Source organism: Pygoscelis adeliae, unplaced genomic scaffold (genome assembly GCF_000699105.1).
Source record: "Pygoscelis adeliae isolate BGI_AS28 unplaced genomic scaffold, ASM69910v1 Scaffold209, whole genome shotgun sequence".
NCBI lineage: Eukaryota > Metazoa > Chordata > Aves > Sphenisciformes > Spheniscidae > Pygoscelis > Pygoscelis adeliae.
In genome coordinates this window covers 1,542,769-1,558,842 of record NW_008825538.1, presented here as the reverse complement: position 1 = coordinate 1,558,842, position 16,074 = coordinate 1,542,769, and the positions used below count along the sequence as shown (strand labels likewise).

At 36.5% G+C, this 16,074-nt stretch overlaps 1 protein-coding gene across 4 annotated transcripts in view; it reads right to left on the bottom strand.

Annotated features, from left to right (window-relative positions):
- Positions 1-16,074, bottom strand: part of CTNNA2 (catenin (cadherin-associated protein), alpha 2) — a 478,985-nt gene that overhangs the window by 47,673 nt on the left and 415,238 nt on the right. For all 4 annotated transcript variants that reach the window (XM_009331867.1, XM_009331865.1, XM_009331864.1 and 1 more), the window contains one exon: positions 14,457-14,657. In XM_009331867.1, the coding sequence (XP_009330142.1) occupies positions 14,457-14,657 (201 nt within the window). The remainder of the gene's footprint in view (positions 1-14,456; positions 14,658-16,074) is intronic.

Here is a 16,074-nt window from a genome sequence, read left to right as displayed (position 1 = left end):
AAAGATGATTCCTAACTCAAACAGTTGCCTTTTTTGTTATAATATTGTCTTTCTTTATAATTTTTTAACTAGACCCTATTTTTAATACACTTTTTAGTAGCCTGAGCCCGACTGAATAATATAAAGGGGAATTTCCAGTGTCGTTTCATCAAGAGCAGTGACAATCTTTCCTAGGAAGTAAATTTTCACTGTGGCAGGAAATCACATTTCCTTCTTGACTAAATGTCTTTAAATATATTTTACTCATAATGAAAACTATGTTTTATGCATCTTTCTTACTATCTGATTTAAAGCAAAAGCACAGAAAAACATGATTCAAGACTAGTTTACATTTTGAAGAACAACTGGCAGCAACTGTGAGCTTCACCTTTCTGTTTCTGGCATTTAAGTATTACTCACTTGATGTTAAAGGGGAACCCTTTAAAGGGATATATCTATTCAAATCTTGTTTATTCTGCCTATATATACATATATATATAAAAGTTTGTTCATGTACACAGATGAAAGAACAGAATTGTATCATCTTTCATGCAGAAAATGTTCAATAAGTGCAATAAGTGCTTGGGATATACTGGAGAAAACAGGAAAAAGTGTCAGCAGCAATAGACTTGAAAAAGTAAAACATTGCTAGGCAGAGGGGAAACATTTTAAGTAGAAAAGGAGTTTGAGAGAGCTGGAAGTTTTGGAAGGAGTATTAATAAATGCATATATCAAATTATCTTAATTAATGGAACACTTGAAAGTGTAGTAGGAGACTAATATGATTGCATAAGGAAGTCTTTAGCCTGAAAATCAAAAAGCAATCATTAAAAATACAATGAAAACAAGTAAACATAAAGAATAAAAGAAAAACTATTTAGGGCCATGGGGATAAAACAAGTAAAGCTAGAGATGCAAAAATGGCAACAGAAAAGGAGACAAAGAACCCTAATTTTTAGGGTCCTTACATTTCTGTCAAGAATTTCCTATATAGCGGAGGTAGTCAGGTATTTAACGTAATTAATAGTAAGTGCAACAGACCTGAATTAGGAAAGGGCAGTTTGGAGACCATCTACATAAACATAAAGAAATGTATCTATTAAATATGTCTTCAAGTTAACAGAGCATAATAAAACTTACCCTGCAGTTCATAAGAAAATAATCAAAGTTGGTTTGGAGCCACCTTTGAGAACTCAAGAAAAACAATAACAGTGAAGGTTCCAGGGAGTTAGAAAAAGAAGAAAAAGCACATATCTATTTATATAAAGGTAGAGAAGAAAAGAAGGAAGAATTCTAGGATATTCAGCCTAATTTCAGTACCCAGAAAGAAAATGAAACATGATGTAAAGCAATTAATGTTTAATTATCTTGTAAATAATGAGCAGATGTTGGAAAGGCAATGGATTTGTCAAAATAGGTTGCATCACACCATTACATATTTTCCGTGACAGGGCAGCTAACTAGTGGGTTGGGAGAAGCAGTAGGTATGATACAGCTTGACTTTGGTAAGGTTTTTGACATGGCCACACATGACATTCTTAGAGGCAAAACAAGGGAAATGTAAATTAAATTACTATAAGGTGGACATGGAACTCATGAGAAAAAGCATCTCAAGGAATAATTATTACCTATGGTACGTTGTCAAACCAGAAAGATAAGTCAGACAGATTTTTGCAATGTGTTGAACAATGTGATGCTATTGTAAAAAATGGCAAAGGTCAATCTAGAATTATTGTAATATATAAAAAAAGACTTGAGAGAAGATACTGTGAAGTTGCACGGTGAGGCCCTAGTTGGAGTACTATGCCCATTTTTTAAGTATCAGACAGAGATTTTTGTAGCGCATGTGTAAGAAAGACGAGAAAATGTTTTTTTTTTTAAAAAAACACATTTTGTGGTTGTATCCAGACATATATTTCCATGTTTCGGTAACATAATTTAGTCCAAATAACATAAATGCTTCTATAGTTTTTATCTAGAAGCTACTTCCAAATCATGTTTAAAATACTCAAATGAAAGAACTTCCACCAGCTCCTCAAGGAAATTGTTCATAGCCTGATAGAGTTCACTGCTCAGATTTTTTTCCCAAAAAAAGAAGATAAAGGTGCTTATCTTAGTGACCATCACAATTAATTTCTCTTCTTGCAATATATATTGTAATTTACATTTAACATCTAAACATTATTTTTGGGCTACCATTATTGTTTTCCAATTTTTTTTTTACTTGACCTATGAATATGAAAGGACACAGAAAAAGCAGGCAGGGATACATGCTGTATTTGTTATGCTAGTCTGGTCAAAAGCAGACCCTCTCAAGTTGTAGTCTTAGGCACAGAGATCTAGAAAGGAGATATAGAAGTGAAATATTTTAAGAGATTATTTACTTGCTAAATCAGAACTCCCCCCCGTATCATAGAAATTGTTGTTAAAGTATTTAATAGGCAGCTATAGGGTCTTTGTTTAGCACCAGATCCTGCAAAATGTGCTATGATAAGAAACACTCGTCACCAGAAAGAAATATTTAATTTCTGAGAGATGTTTTAAATTCATACTTTTCTTTACTAAAACAATGTTAATGGACTTAGAACCAGCCTTTGCTTGAAATGGATGTACAAGAGGAACAAGTAGGTAGAGATCAAAGCAGAGCTCAGTTGTCAAAGGAAGACAGGCTCTTCCATATTTTTCCATATTCTCTCTGTATGGGATTTTTTCCCCTTCAGCTCAGCCAATGAAGCCTTACACCAAAAATCTTCTGGACTGAAGCCCCACAGGTCATTTTTGTCACTATGCCGCTGGAAAGATGCCAACAGTCATGACACCATTTCATTCATTCAAGCAGCAGCAGTAGTAGATTCATAAGCATCGGGCCGTGGGGAGGAGATGGAAAGATACATTTTGTTTGTTTTGGTGAACATGAGGTACTCATTTTTGACCACATGTATTACCACGAGGACTGCCCACTGGGTGTTTAAGCTTCTTTCAACGACTTTGACCTTGCAGACCTGGCTACAATTGAGTCCTTAATTTACATTTTTACACATAGACATTATCTACTGTTTCAAAATGGAAATAGCTATTAAACTATATTATGAATTGCTTGCTTGTCAATTGCATTTTTACATCAGTGCTCGTTTTTGATTAGACAAGCAAGAAAAAACATCTCAAACTAATAAGATGCTATTACTTACAGTTTCTCTAAGCATATGTTGTCAGTAAAGTTTTTGGAAAATGAGTTAAGAACTGTATTATTCTCCAGTTAAGGTTATTGGGCCACACTCGAGGAGCTCCATGACAGTGATGTATGAGGAAATACCTAACTCAGCTGCACCCACAAAACCTCCAGTCTTTCTTATCTGTCATTTACTGTACAAAGAACGATATTCTTATGCCGACAGTGAAATAGCTACAAGCAAAATTCAGTCAAAGGCATAAAATCTGTATTTGGAGTTGAAACTGTAAATGCATCAGATAGAGAATGATGCATTTATTATGTACAGAGAGATTGGCTATGAATTACAGATTCAGAAGCAAATCAATACTTCTGGGGAAAAATTAAATATTGGTTTCTTAGTTTGAGCTGTGGTCTTGAAAAGAGTCATGCATACACTTAGACTGAAAAATGTGATCCATTAACATCTCTCAGTCTAACTACATGAATTAATTAGGCACCTGCATAAACGTTGACAGAATCAGGTCCCAAGTTAATAGCAACACTTCTAATTTACCGACTTTATCATTCTAACAAATAAAGATTTTAAAGCCTTTCTGTAGATGAGTTTTCTTTTAAAGCCTTTCTGTAGATGAGTTTTCAATGGCATTGAAAGTAAGATCACTGCCAACAAAATCTAGGTTGAACAGCTGCTGGAGAAAAACTGGGAAACAACAAAGTTAAAATGACTTCCATTTTATCTATTAATTTTTTTAATTTTTTTTTTTTACTACCAGTGTAATAGAAAACTAGCACGTCACCATGGGTGAACTCATGCCTTGATACAACCTGTATTTTCTTGTGAACCACCCTGCTCCACACAGAAAATATTTTCTCTAAAGCTTTTCTTGTTTTTCTCCTACCCCACCCATGTCTCCTACATATTGAAATTATCAAGTAATTATCTATTTTCTAAAAATATATTCTCTATTGGCTTTTTCTCCTATGGCAATCAGTTTGTACTGAAATGTTTGTACTTAAAAACATAGCTGCAAATTTTGTTTAGTGATATGGGAACAACAAGATCACCGATAGACAGGGAAAATTTAGGTTACATAATAAAATTATTGAAATAAAAAATTAAAAATATTTGGGCATTATTGTTCATAGCCTTAGAATGTTGTTTCATTAATATGCAAGATTAAATGAACACCTAGCTAATTTAATGCACTTTTATGGCCTTATTATTTAGGAACTTGAATTCCTCACAATCTTAAGTAGATGCAAATGTTCAGGAATCTAGAAAGGGATAATTAAGGCACAAAAAAGCAATAAAGGTCAAGGTCCCTCTGGGTGCACAGGTTTCTAATTCTTAGTGGTATCAATGGGAGTTAGGAAACTTGGCCTGGTTTCATCCTACTTCATACATCTGAGAGTTAGAAATCTATGTTTCCCTATACCAAATGGAGAGCAATAGATGTTTCCATTAGACAATTAATCACACCTACTTTAAGAAAGCTGTTCAAGTTCAGCTGAATCAAATTCTGATATTCCTCTGCCCATTGAATAGAGAGGATGGACAGAGGACTGGCTTAGACCAGATGTCTGCTTTGGACAACCAAGTTTAGGCATAAATAAATTCCATTCTTGCACCAAATCCTAGAACGCTTTTGGCTCTAAATCAGAAGGGTGCCCAGGAGGGCACTGGCTGAGCAAGAAGTGGCTACTTTCCATCCAAATCTCACTGGAACTGAAGGGTTCCCAAAGGTCTCAACTTTGGGGCACTTTTTCTAGCCAGAAGACTATTTTTGAATGGCATCAGCAGAGCTACTTCTTAGAGTTTCATTTTAAAGAGACGAGCACCTACTTGACTTTTCTAGTATCCAGGGGTTTGGATCCAAGGGAATCACCCTTCTCAAAGACCAGAGGTTGTTCTCTGGAGCCAGACTGTCCTCAGACAAACCAGATGCTTGAGCTCCAGAGAAATGACTGATCTCATGTACCCCCAGTACATTCAGCTTTGCCCTCTGGCTAGCTTTTGGTAGCTCTGCGTTCATTTAAGCATTTGTAGTTGCCCTTCGGAAATTTGATTTTCCCTATGCCACATTCATAGAGACTACACATGTAATTTTAGCTGCCAATCACCTGGTCAAGATAGCCGTTAAGCGGCTGTAAAAATCTGGTCTGATTTGGTATGACATGGTAGTCTAAATGTTTGGACCACTCACTGCTAAAAGTTGAAGGAAGGATCCCTGAAAATCTCACGCAGAGAATCTGTGCTTCTACTGAACATCACAGTTGTGTATGCCACATAAATCAACAAAATTATCCAGGATAATTGGTGGTATTATAAGCTAAGGGTTATCAGGGGAGACTAATAAAGCAAAAATCCATGAATGACCCACTGCATTTAAAAAAATGATGCTCTGTTAGGAAAAAAGCCCAACAGTTATCCAGGTTTAAGAGGTTTTAGTACAGGAAATTCACAAAGCTATAGCTTAAAACTTCAGAGTTTTGAATGTAATTTCTTCTAGGTTTGTTTGTTTGTTTGTTTTGGTTAGTTTTTTAAATTTTTATTTATTTATTAATGCATTATTTTACTTAATTAAGGAAAGAATACTAATGGGAAGTTTAAGTATTTTAAACAGGTATTTAAAAAATAATTGCTACGGGATACCTGACATACTCTGTTGAAGACAGTACAGTTTCTCAATTTAGTTTGAAGGATGAATAAGGAATCAAACATGACACCTTATTTCGCTTGAAGTGTTTGTCAAAGTCTGTTTACAGAAGAACGGTAAATTCCTTATCAGAAGATTCTAAATGTTTCATAAAATGTTTATTAAACCCTGGTCTCGTATCATATAATAATTTACAACATTTCAGTCATGATTATTATATTGCTCATTAAAAAGAAAAAGCTTTATAAAGCTCTACTGAAATAGTATACAATATATCACAGTATTAGACCAACTGGTTTTCCGAGAAGCAGATTTGATTCAAATATTTTGTTGCTTGGGCTGATGTATGCTTCCATCTATGTATCTTTGTAGCACACATTGTGCACAGACATATCATGCATACACATACATATATTAATAACATTTTGGATGTCATGGATGAAGAAATGCCCATATATAATTATGTCTCTGTTTTACATCACTGGATTGGGTTTTCAGAGTGTTTACCGTTCTGTGCTCAGAGAAGCAATCACTGACTCCCATTACAGCTAAATACTCATAAGTAAAAATGTGAATCCTCATCAGTTCTGGATATCAAACCCTACGCGTCTCACATTGGTCACTCAGGAAAGAGGAAAAGCAAAACTAGGGCAAAATTTGCAGCATGCTGGTTTAAGTGCTATGGCATAGAAAAGGATGAAACATCACTGTCCGAAGCACAAGACCATCTTTTCTCTTCTTGCTATTTACCGATTAGCTTTTCCCCCGATGAAATGGTTAAAGGATAGATGTAAAATGATGAATATAGCATTTTGCAGTAAACGCAAGACTTTCAGGAAGAATCAGCTTTCACTGCCAATACACTGCATCACTGGTTTAGTCATGGACTGTAAAACCAATGTTCTCAGGGTGCCTTGAATTTATGGCAAAGTGCTGACCCTTTGGCCCATACGTGTTAAGTAAGTCTTCTGGCACTTCACAGAAGGCTCCTACTTTATCTGTGGGTGTATGCAACTATGCAGTATAGACATGGCAATGCAACACTTTCAGGAAATGTTGGATTTGCTCATGTGTAGTACAGGTGAGCTGTACATTATAGAAATTAATGGGATGTCTGGAGTTACATTACCAAGTATTATGAGATATGGACACACATAAAAGGAAAAAAAAAAACCTTCAGATTTTATCCTGATTGAATTGTCAGAAAGATAAAATGTCAGGCGAGAACCAAGGTGTCTGCAGGGAGGTGCCTCGTGGCCAGATAGTAGGCAATCACGTAAGGAAAGGGTACACCACAAAGCGTGCAAAGAAGGATAACAAGTGACAGCTGCAGGGACATATGTGTCCCACCAATTTCAGATGTCTCACTCGTTCTCCTGCATACTTGTGCAAATAAGGGCTACATACAGTGAGTACCCCCAAAATATTATTACTACTAACCAGAATTCCCTTCAGGTTAATATTTCAAATAAAAGCTAGCTGCAACTCTTCAAAAAATCCCCTCAAGAAAACACTTGTGTGCTGTTGGACACAAAATGGCTTATATAACACAAGCAAAACACCCTTTCTGGCTTTAGTTATAAGTTTGTGTATATCTGTACGTAGGTGTGTGTAGGCAAGGGGATGCAAGGAATGCCAGTGTTTTTATTTTAAAAGATTATTGTACAATTCACACTTATATTCACAAAACATTCTGTTGGAGCTAGTCAATATTCACTGCATTTTTCTGCCTATATTTTCTAGACTTGGTATAATTTTTTTTCTACCTCCACAACCATCCTCCTTACTTCAAAACAAAAGATGTTTTTGAGAAAAGATTTGAACAGCGACTAAGTAATAATGGTTCATGAAAATGGGCACTTCTATTATACTAACCTACTATTCATTATCTAAGGTGTCTGGCACATCCAAAATAGATAATCCTAGTCTTTTTAAACTCTTCTGGGGTTAATTTGCCTCCATATCCCCACATTTCTTTAATTTTGTCATCCTTATCTTGACTTTCTTCCATTTCTGGAACATCTTTAGGTTGTGGAGATCAAAGCTGAAACAACTATTTGGAGCATTCAGTGAATGTCCTCCTTAAAGTACAGGCTAACGTCTTAAATACTGATGTGAGGGCTATTGCGCGTGGAAAGGTATCTTTGCCCACCTGCCCATAATGATGCCATCTTTTTTCTGAGAGGATGAATTAGCTCACAGCCTTCCTGTTAGTGTACATAATATAGTTTAAATTGTTCCATTTACCTAGAGAAATTAAATAAAATTATCTTTTAGTGTTGTCTTTCTGATAAGGAAACTGCCCTACTCCCACCAGCCAAACCAGCATTTTCCTTTTGGCAAATTTTGCTTCTGTCCACCTGTTAATTAATACATTATACACCAACCACAGCGCTGCCCCCTGAAGCATCACAGGATTTGTCTTTCTGCCTGATGAGAAATCGACATTTATGCTTTGCTTATGCCTTGCAACCAGCTCTTAATCCATCAAAGGCTTTAACATTCACTCCATGGTTACCCATTTTCCAAACAGCTGTGTGTGCAGGACTTTCTGAAAAGCCTTTGAAAATCTAATTCAATTACATTATATTCTCCTTTAGTACTATATTGTATTGTTCAACTCTAAAAGTGGAGAGAAAAAGAAATAGTATTTAAGCTTTTAGACACCGTGGTGATTTATTCATCTCTTATGTGTCTCATTTAATTGTTTTATAATATATTTTACATGATTTCTTACTGTATTCCTCTGCATATTGAACACAGTCTCTCTGGCTAAAAATTGTTTGGATCAAACCAAGCACTAGTGGAACATAATGTTGGATATTCTCTGGTCCTTTTGTAAAATACTTTTTTTTTTAAATAATGCATTGAATGTTTTTTGTTGGTGATACCTTGACCTTTGGATTTCAGTTTAGCAAAACTTTAAAGAAAATGCTATGGTGCTTTGCAGAATAAAAGCCATAATTTCATCAAAACCCCTGGATAAATGATCTCATGTTCTCAGGATGATGGTACCCATAAGTTGTACTATAACTACCTGAAACTCCCATAAAACATGAATTTAACATCATTTATTTTTTAAATAGGATCCATTTTGCAATTTTTAGCTCTCCCTCAGATTCAATATGGGTTTTTTTGATTACAGCTTGCTTAAATTAATCTTCTTGCTTCTACATTTTGTTTCCCTTCATATCACTGCTGAAAAATCCATCTTTACCACATTTTAGTATTAGCTTTGATAATATCGTTGAGCTGCCTTTTCCTAGTGATAAATATCTTTAAAGTTTGTCCTACTCACACTGATAAAACTCTCACAGGCTTATTGCTGAATTGTCAGTAGTGCTGATTTTCAACTTTAGTCCATTCTGATAAAGACAAAATAAAAAATTTGAGGCAAAACAGAAGTCAGAGAGTGACCTACTTAAAAACAGCTTGTTACAAAGTTACTAGGATATTTTTAAAACATGCTAAAAGCTGAAACTCAAATTTCTGGTCTGAATCAGACGATTTCAAATTTCTAATGTCCTTCACAGGAGTGAGTAACCCAAGTACTACGGTACTTGCTCTTCCAGGATGGTTTCCAGACATCCCAATGCAAAGCAAAAAAAAAAAAAAAAAAAAAAATCAGAAAGTTTTCATCACAGCCCTTCCCAGGCTGTGTCTGGTCCCATTTGTTCTGCTTTTTCTCCTTCATTTCTCATTCACTCCCTTTCATTACAACCCTGCAAAGTTTACTCTAGCTTTCCCAATTTAAATTCAACCCTCTGACCTTTAAAGAATGTCACAGCTTTTTATCCTCCCTGCATCTCAGAAATCTTGAAAAAATAATATTCAACCTCATTGTGTGTTACTTGATTTCTTTCTATGGACAATTTGTTTTACTCGTTTAGAAACTCATGCTTCTTCCCTTCAGTTGTTACAGCTTCCCAAGCAATTACTGAATAGACTTTGATCTCCTCCTTATTAAAGGCAATGGGCCACTCTCAGCTGGCCTCGGTCACTGCTAGGACAGGGTGCTGAGCAGTACGACAGATCTCAATATTCAAACAGAAATTGTGCTCTCTGTTTTCTCTTACTTCCTTCTCTTGCTTTTTGCCTTTTTCCTAGCTTTTAACCTTTTCTTTCTCCTCTCTTTTAAATTCCATCCTTCTCTCCTTTTTTTTTTTTTTCTCATGGGCCGTCTGTAGCAGGATAATTTCACAGTTCTCTACAAATGCTGAATACCAATATAACATTTAACAGGAGCCATTGGCATGGCCCTGCCTACCAGTCCCTGGGCTGTGTCTGACCCTGCTTCCCCTCACTGGGCCTGATCCTGACTCCCACCTGTGGGCTGACATCCCAGCCTGGCCTCAGGCCAACCCTGTCCCCATGGAGGTGCCTGACGCCCAGGGCTGGGGCTGACCCCAGGGAGCTACTGGCCCTCGCTCTTTAGGAAACCAAGCTAAAGATATTAGTAAAAGTTCACAGAGCCCCCCAAAAAAACATACCAAAAAAATTAAACCCTGAAGCTCTGGTTTACTCCTGCACACAATTAGCATCCACTAAAAATCTGTGAGTTTTGTGTTTGTTCCCAGCAAGCCCCATAGACTCTGTGGCTTTATAGTTTTCATCTTGGATTTATAAGAAAGTCAGCAAGTGAGAGTCAAGTTTTTATTTTGGTTTTAAAGGGAAATAAAAGTACCCAATTTTAAAAAGACATTAACCAATACGTCATTCCCTAATACTGCTGTCAGAGATAAGAATCTAGCCTCTACCAAGTACTTGGCTATAAAGGCAGTGGGTTAGTCAAGAGCAGGCAATAAAGCACTAAAACAGTAAAAAACCCCACCCCATGTATTCCAAAGGCTGTAAATTAAAACAACAAACAAATAAAACTTTAAGGTGAAAACAGTTCTTAAAGTAAGGTTTGCATAGTTTCAGTTTCTCAGAACCTCCCAATATCACTTTCATTAAAGATTAATTCCACCACCCCCCCAAAAAAAAAAAAAAATTAGCCAGGTGTTTCTCTTTCCAAAACAGTGTATCTATATTTCTGTACTATCTGTGGATCGAATGCAGTACTCCTATAACAATACGAAATCCCTAGAAAAGGAGGCTTAACAGAGGCTTTCCTTTCCTGAGCTGATAGTTAAAAGTAAGTAATAATTAGAAGAGAAATGTAATGCACTTATTTCCCTTCCATTGTCATTTAACTAAATTTTTCTCGGCTTTCAAAAGCACTTCATTTAAAAATAAATAAAGGTTCAGTTAAAAATAAGGAAGAACAAAGATGAAAACGATAAGGCGTTCATCACTGAGTTTCTCACAGACATTTTGATGTGTTCATTTGTGGGTGGAGCCTGACTCTAAATAAATCACTCTCATCATTCTTGAGGGTTTGAAAAAATCTGCACAGGATCTCAAGGTGATGATAGAATGAATACATAAAGATATGCATGTATTCACAGATACCCATATCTCCATATCCATAGCTACACGGATGGATGTGTAGACAGAGGCCAGTCCTGGGGGAGAAGGCAGGGTATAAACGCGCAGGGCACAGAATGGCGCAGGGTGGTCTAAATAGCATTTTTACCACTTTATTCTAGGGTGACAAAATGAGTCAGTAAATTCTACCTTTTTTAATCAACAATCATAGAGAAATAATCATCAATGCCTTTGTAAGTGGCTTGAAAAGCTGCAGATAGAAATTGTGCTGTAATATTAATGATCCACATTTGTGTCTGGCATAAATCTTTTTAGTTTCATTGGCCACATTGAATCTGGACCCATTCCGTCTTCTGAACTTCTGTTGCACAATGTGTAGATGACGTACCGTTCTTAACATTTAAAATATAATTTTTAATATTTTTTTTTATTACTCACAAGTTTACTTACATTTTACAAAATAAAGAATAAGTAATTACTTGGACTTTGAGGAACAGGGACTCAAGTAATGAATCCCAGCATTAACAAGTTGATGTTTTCAAGATGAACTTAGTCCAGAGTTTCTAGCACTTAGTTATAATTCAAATTATATAAAAAAGTGCATAAAATATGTAACGTAATTACTGTGCCTATTGTTGAGCAATATAACAGTGCTTTATACCTCTCAGTTACTCCTTTGAAAAATTAATAATAAAAAATTTTACAGAACATAGGTCAGAAATTTTAGCTGAATAAAAAGTCTGAAAATATGCTTTGTTTTGCTTAATAAAGAAATCTTAGTGATAGGAAGAATTCTTCAAAATCTCTCCTTTAACAAAAGGAGACTTCAACATGAGAGTGCGACAAAATATTTAACTATCTAAAACTGAACAGATTATTTTCTTTTTGTAAATTCATAATACCAGTTCATAAACTTTTGCAACTAAGTTAAATTTACCGTAGTTATTCCACTGATCTCTTGTTGGGTAGTGAAAAATAGCGGGACTAATAAATACAATTTTTGGACCCACTTTTGCTTCTCCCACCTAAAAAACACATGACACTTAAACAGAATCACTAAACTTCAAGGAAAAAAAAAGAAGCAAATTTTATTGCATGATATTCGAGCTATAGAAGGCCAAACCCCAACCCTCTGGGTTCAGGCAGATGCAAAGCGAACATGAATGTTGTATAGGAAATATCTCTGTAGAGCCAAATAGAGTGTGTACTGTAGGCTGAAGATTATATTACCGATTCCTGACCTCTCCCCAAAAATGTCTCTCTGCAGCTCACAGGAAAGAGTCTGTGAAAGTTAATTTCTACAGATTGGTGTGAATCTACAAGCATTGTGGGTGTTCAAAGGACAGCTTTTTAGTCAAACACAATCACAAGAATCCACACTTCAGCTATAGTTTCCAATAAATCATAACGAAAGGTCAGAAAAAGAAGAAATTCTTGATTTTGGTCATTGGGATTTATCTGTGCATATAGGACTTGGCGTCCCTATTAGGGCTAAAAGATAATAAACTAGGGACAAAAATAACACAAAAAGTAATATTAAATCATCCCAACATTTTTTTTTTTAGCTCATTTTGCTGATTTCTGTGCTCAAAGCTAACACAGAGGCTGCCAGAACTATGACAGGTTTTGCTTTTCTATCTCACAGGGAGATGTCTGGTTGTTTTGGATGAATGTTACATTTGTTGTGTCCTGAACTGGTGCATTCTCATTTGTTTCTTCTAAAATAATCTTGATGATTTTAAAGCCCAGATAAGCAAGTGCAGTGAGATAGGGGAGGATCAGCTCAGACATATTCAGACATCTACACTACGTGCTGGTCACTTGTACAGTGAGTGGAGACCCAGTCCATAAAGTCAGTGAAATTCAAAGCATGATTCATCCGAACAAAAGTAGACCACTGCTTCACGATGAGAGCACTGGATAGTACTGCCTGCACTGAACAATTCAGACGCACATAGCAACAGATAATACTGAGTATAAAGGAGTCTAAAATGACCGGCTTAGATGTAATCACCTACACTTAGATGAATACAACCCCTGCTCTGTGAAGGCAAAAACAGGTTTAAAAAAAAAAAAAAAAATCGGTGTTTTTTCCCAGTCTACCCATCTAGCAGGCTTTTATATTTTTATATAATCTATTTATTTTACATAATCTATATATTTTATATAATCATAGTATCATAGAATCATTAAGGTTGGAAAAGACCTCTAAGGTCATCGAGTCCAACCATCAACCCAACACCACCATGCCCACTAAACCATGTCCCTAAGCACCTCATCTATACGTCTTTTAAATACCTCCAGGGATGGGGACGCCACCACTTCCCTGGGCAGCCGTCCTTTTGCCAGTTACTTGGGAGAAGAGACCGACACCCACCTCGCTACAGCCTCCTTTCAGGTAGTTGTAGAGAGTGATGAGGTCTCCCCTCAGCCTCCTTTTCTCCAGGCTAAACAACCCCAGTTCCCTCAGCCGCTCCTCATAAGGCTTGTTCTCCAGACCCTTCACCAGCTTCGTTGCCCTTCTCTGGACACGCTCCAGCACCTCGACGTCCTTCTTGTAGTGAGGGGCCCAAAACTGAACACAGTATTCAAGCCTGTGTGGCCTCACCAGTGCCGAGTACAGGGGCACGATCACTTCCCTACTCCTGCTGGCCACACTAGTTCTGATACAGGCCAGGATGCCATTGGCCTTCTTGGCCGTCTGGGCACACTGCCGGCTCATGTTCAGCAGACTTCTATAACCTAGCAGACATATATTTTTTCAATCAGGTAATATATTTTCAGTTGCTCAATGAAAAATCAGTTTTTCAATGAAAAATAGTTTAGTTTTGAAACACAACTTCAGTCACCAACAAGTACATTCACCTGCACAGACCACAAAGTAACATTTGTAATGATTTTCTGGAGACACATAATACAAAATTCAACCGACTCAGAAAGAACCTGAAGAAAAGGCTGTGTATTATTTACTCAAATCATTGAAACTTTGATGAAGTAGACTAGCCTTGATGGGTTACTGAATCTCTTCTCTTATACGGCTTTTGTCAATATGACTTCTGCAGTAGCATTGAGTAGAGAATAAAAAAAAAATCATGGTCATTAATTTGTTTGTTTATATCTTGTTTTCAAGCACAGGTTCCCCTCTGAGTTACAGATTTCAGAGAACTAACTGAAAGTTTAAGCGACTTAATATTGAACAATATTTCAAGTAAGCTTACCGGTTTCAGAGAGCAGCTTGGTAGCTTCCAGTACCTTCTCAGTATAAACTCCAGTTTCATAGTTTTCCATCTCTGCATTAATGATGTGGATAACTCTGGCTGCACGGCCTCGGATGGCACCCGCGGTTCTGTCCAGTGTATCAACATCCCCCTCTTGGAGAGCAATCACACACTTATTCACATCTTCCAGAATATGATTTTCTGGAATGTAAGAAAAAAATAAGGCTCATTTCATTTCGTTCTTCCTCATAGCAAAGCTTACTAATTTGGGTAAATGGCAAATGTCAGTACGTTAAAAAATTGGTATCTGTCCTTATCCAGGTCTGCAAAACAAATACCATTCTGTGATACTATGCCACATAACACTAAAAATCCCAAGTGTGATATTTATCTTTGAAAATCAAGTTATCAATTTCAAACATCATACTGAATTTTATTATAATGAAAGTGTAATAAAAATCAATGCAAAAAGGAAAGCGGTCAAATATTATGCAGATGTTCTAATAAACAGTTAGGCAATTTTCTGAAGATGAATTTATACATTCCTATAAATGTTTAATGTATTTGGCTCATTTGTGCCTAAATAAGTTAGAAAAGAAAATAAACCATTTTGAAAAGACAACAGCAAACGGTCTTTGTTGATAGCAGGAGCCTGTGCATGAGCAGTTCATCTCCTTTACTCTGTCTGTGTGAGAGATTAAGTTGTGAATTTTCATGATACACAGTATAATCATATGTGACTCTGCATATGATTATAAGATTATCATGATCATTATATGATCATAAGATTATATGAACTAAGAGTCGACAACAGTGAGTCTGTGCAGATGATGTAAAATCAAGTAGGTTTAAAGAAACATGGGGAGCTGCATTGTTTTTTCTTGGCTCAGAATCAGGCCATGTACTCTCACATGCTGCAGTATCATAGTTTATGTAGTATTCTCACATACAGATAATGTGAAAGGATGAAGCACATTTTGACTAGGTCAGACATTTTTTCCCTGCAGCCAGTAGAGTCAAAAATAATTTCAATAATAAAACTATGACTGAATTTCATATTTGAGCAATTTCACCCTGAGAAACTCAGCAACTCTAAACAGCAACTTTTCTGCCACAGACACCACTAAACTGAAAATGAAATGCTGTTCTTTGTAGTATTATTGAATAAAACAGGTTCAACCAGTTCACCAACTGCTTTTTGTTAATTATCCTTGGCCACAAAAATAGAATGACACACTAATCTTCACTGTTAAAAATCCCAAGGTTGGATCATTTGAGGGTTTCAGAAATGTTTTACATGATGTTGAATCATAGAATGGTTTGGGTTGGAAGGGACCTCTAAAGGTCATCTACTCCAACCCCCCTGCCGTGGGCAGGGACATCTTCAACTAGAGCAGGTTGCTCAGAGCCCCGTCCAACCTGACCTGGAATGTTGCCAGGGATGGGGCATCCACCACCTCTCTGGGCAACCTGTGCCAGTGATTCACCACCCTCAGCATCAAAAATTGCTTCCTTATAGCTAGTCTCAATCTACCCCCCTTTAGTTTAAAGCCATTCCCCCTTGTCCTGTCGCAACAGGCCCTGCTAAAAAGTTTGCCGCCATCTTTTTTAGAAGCCC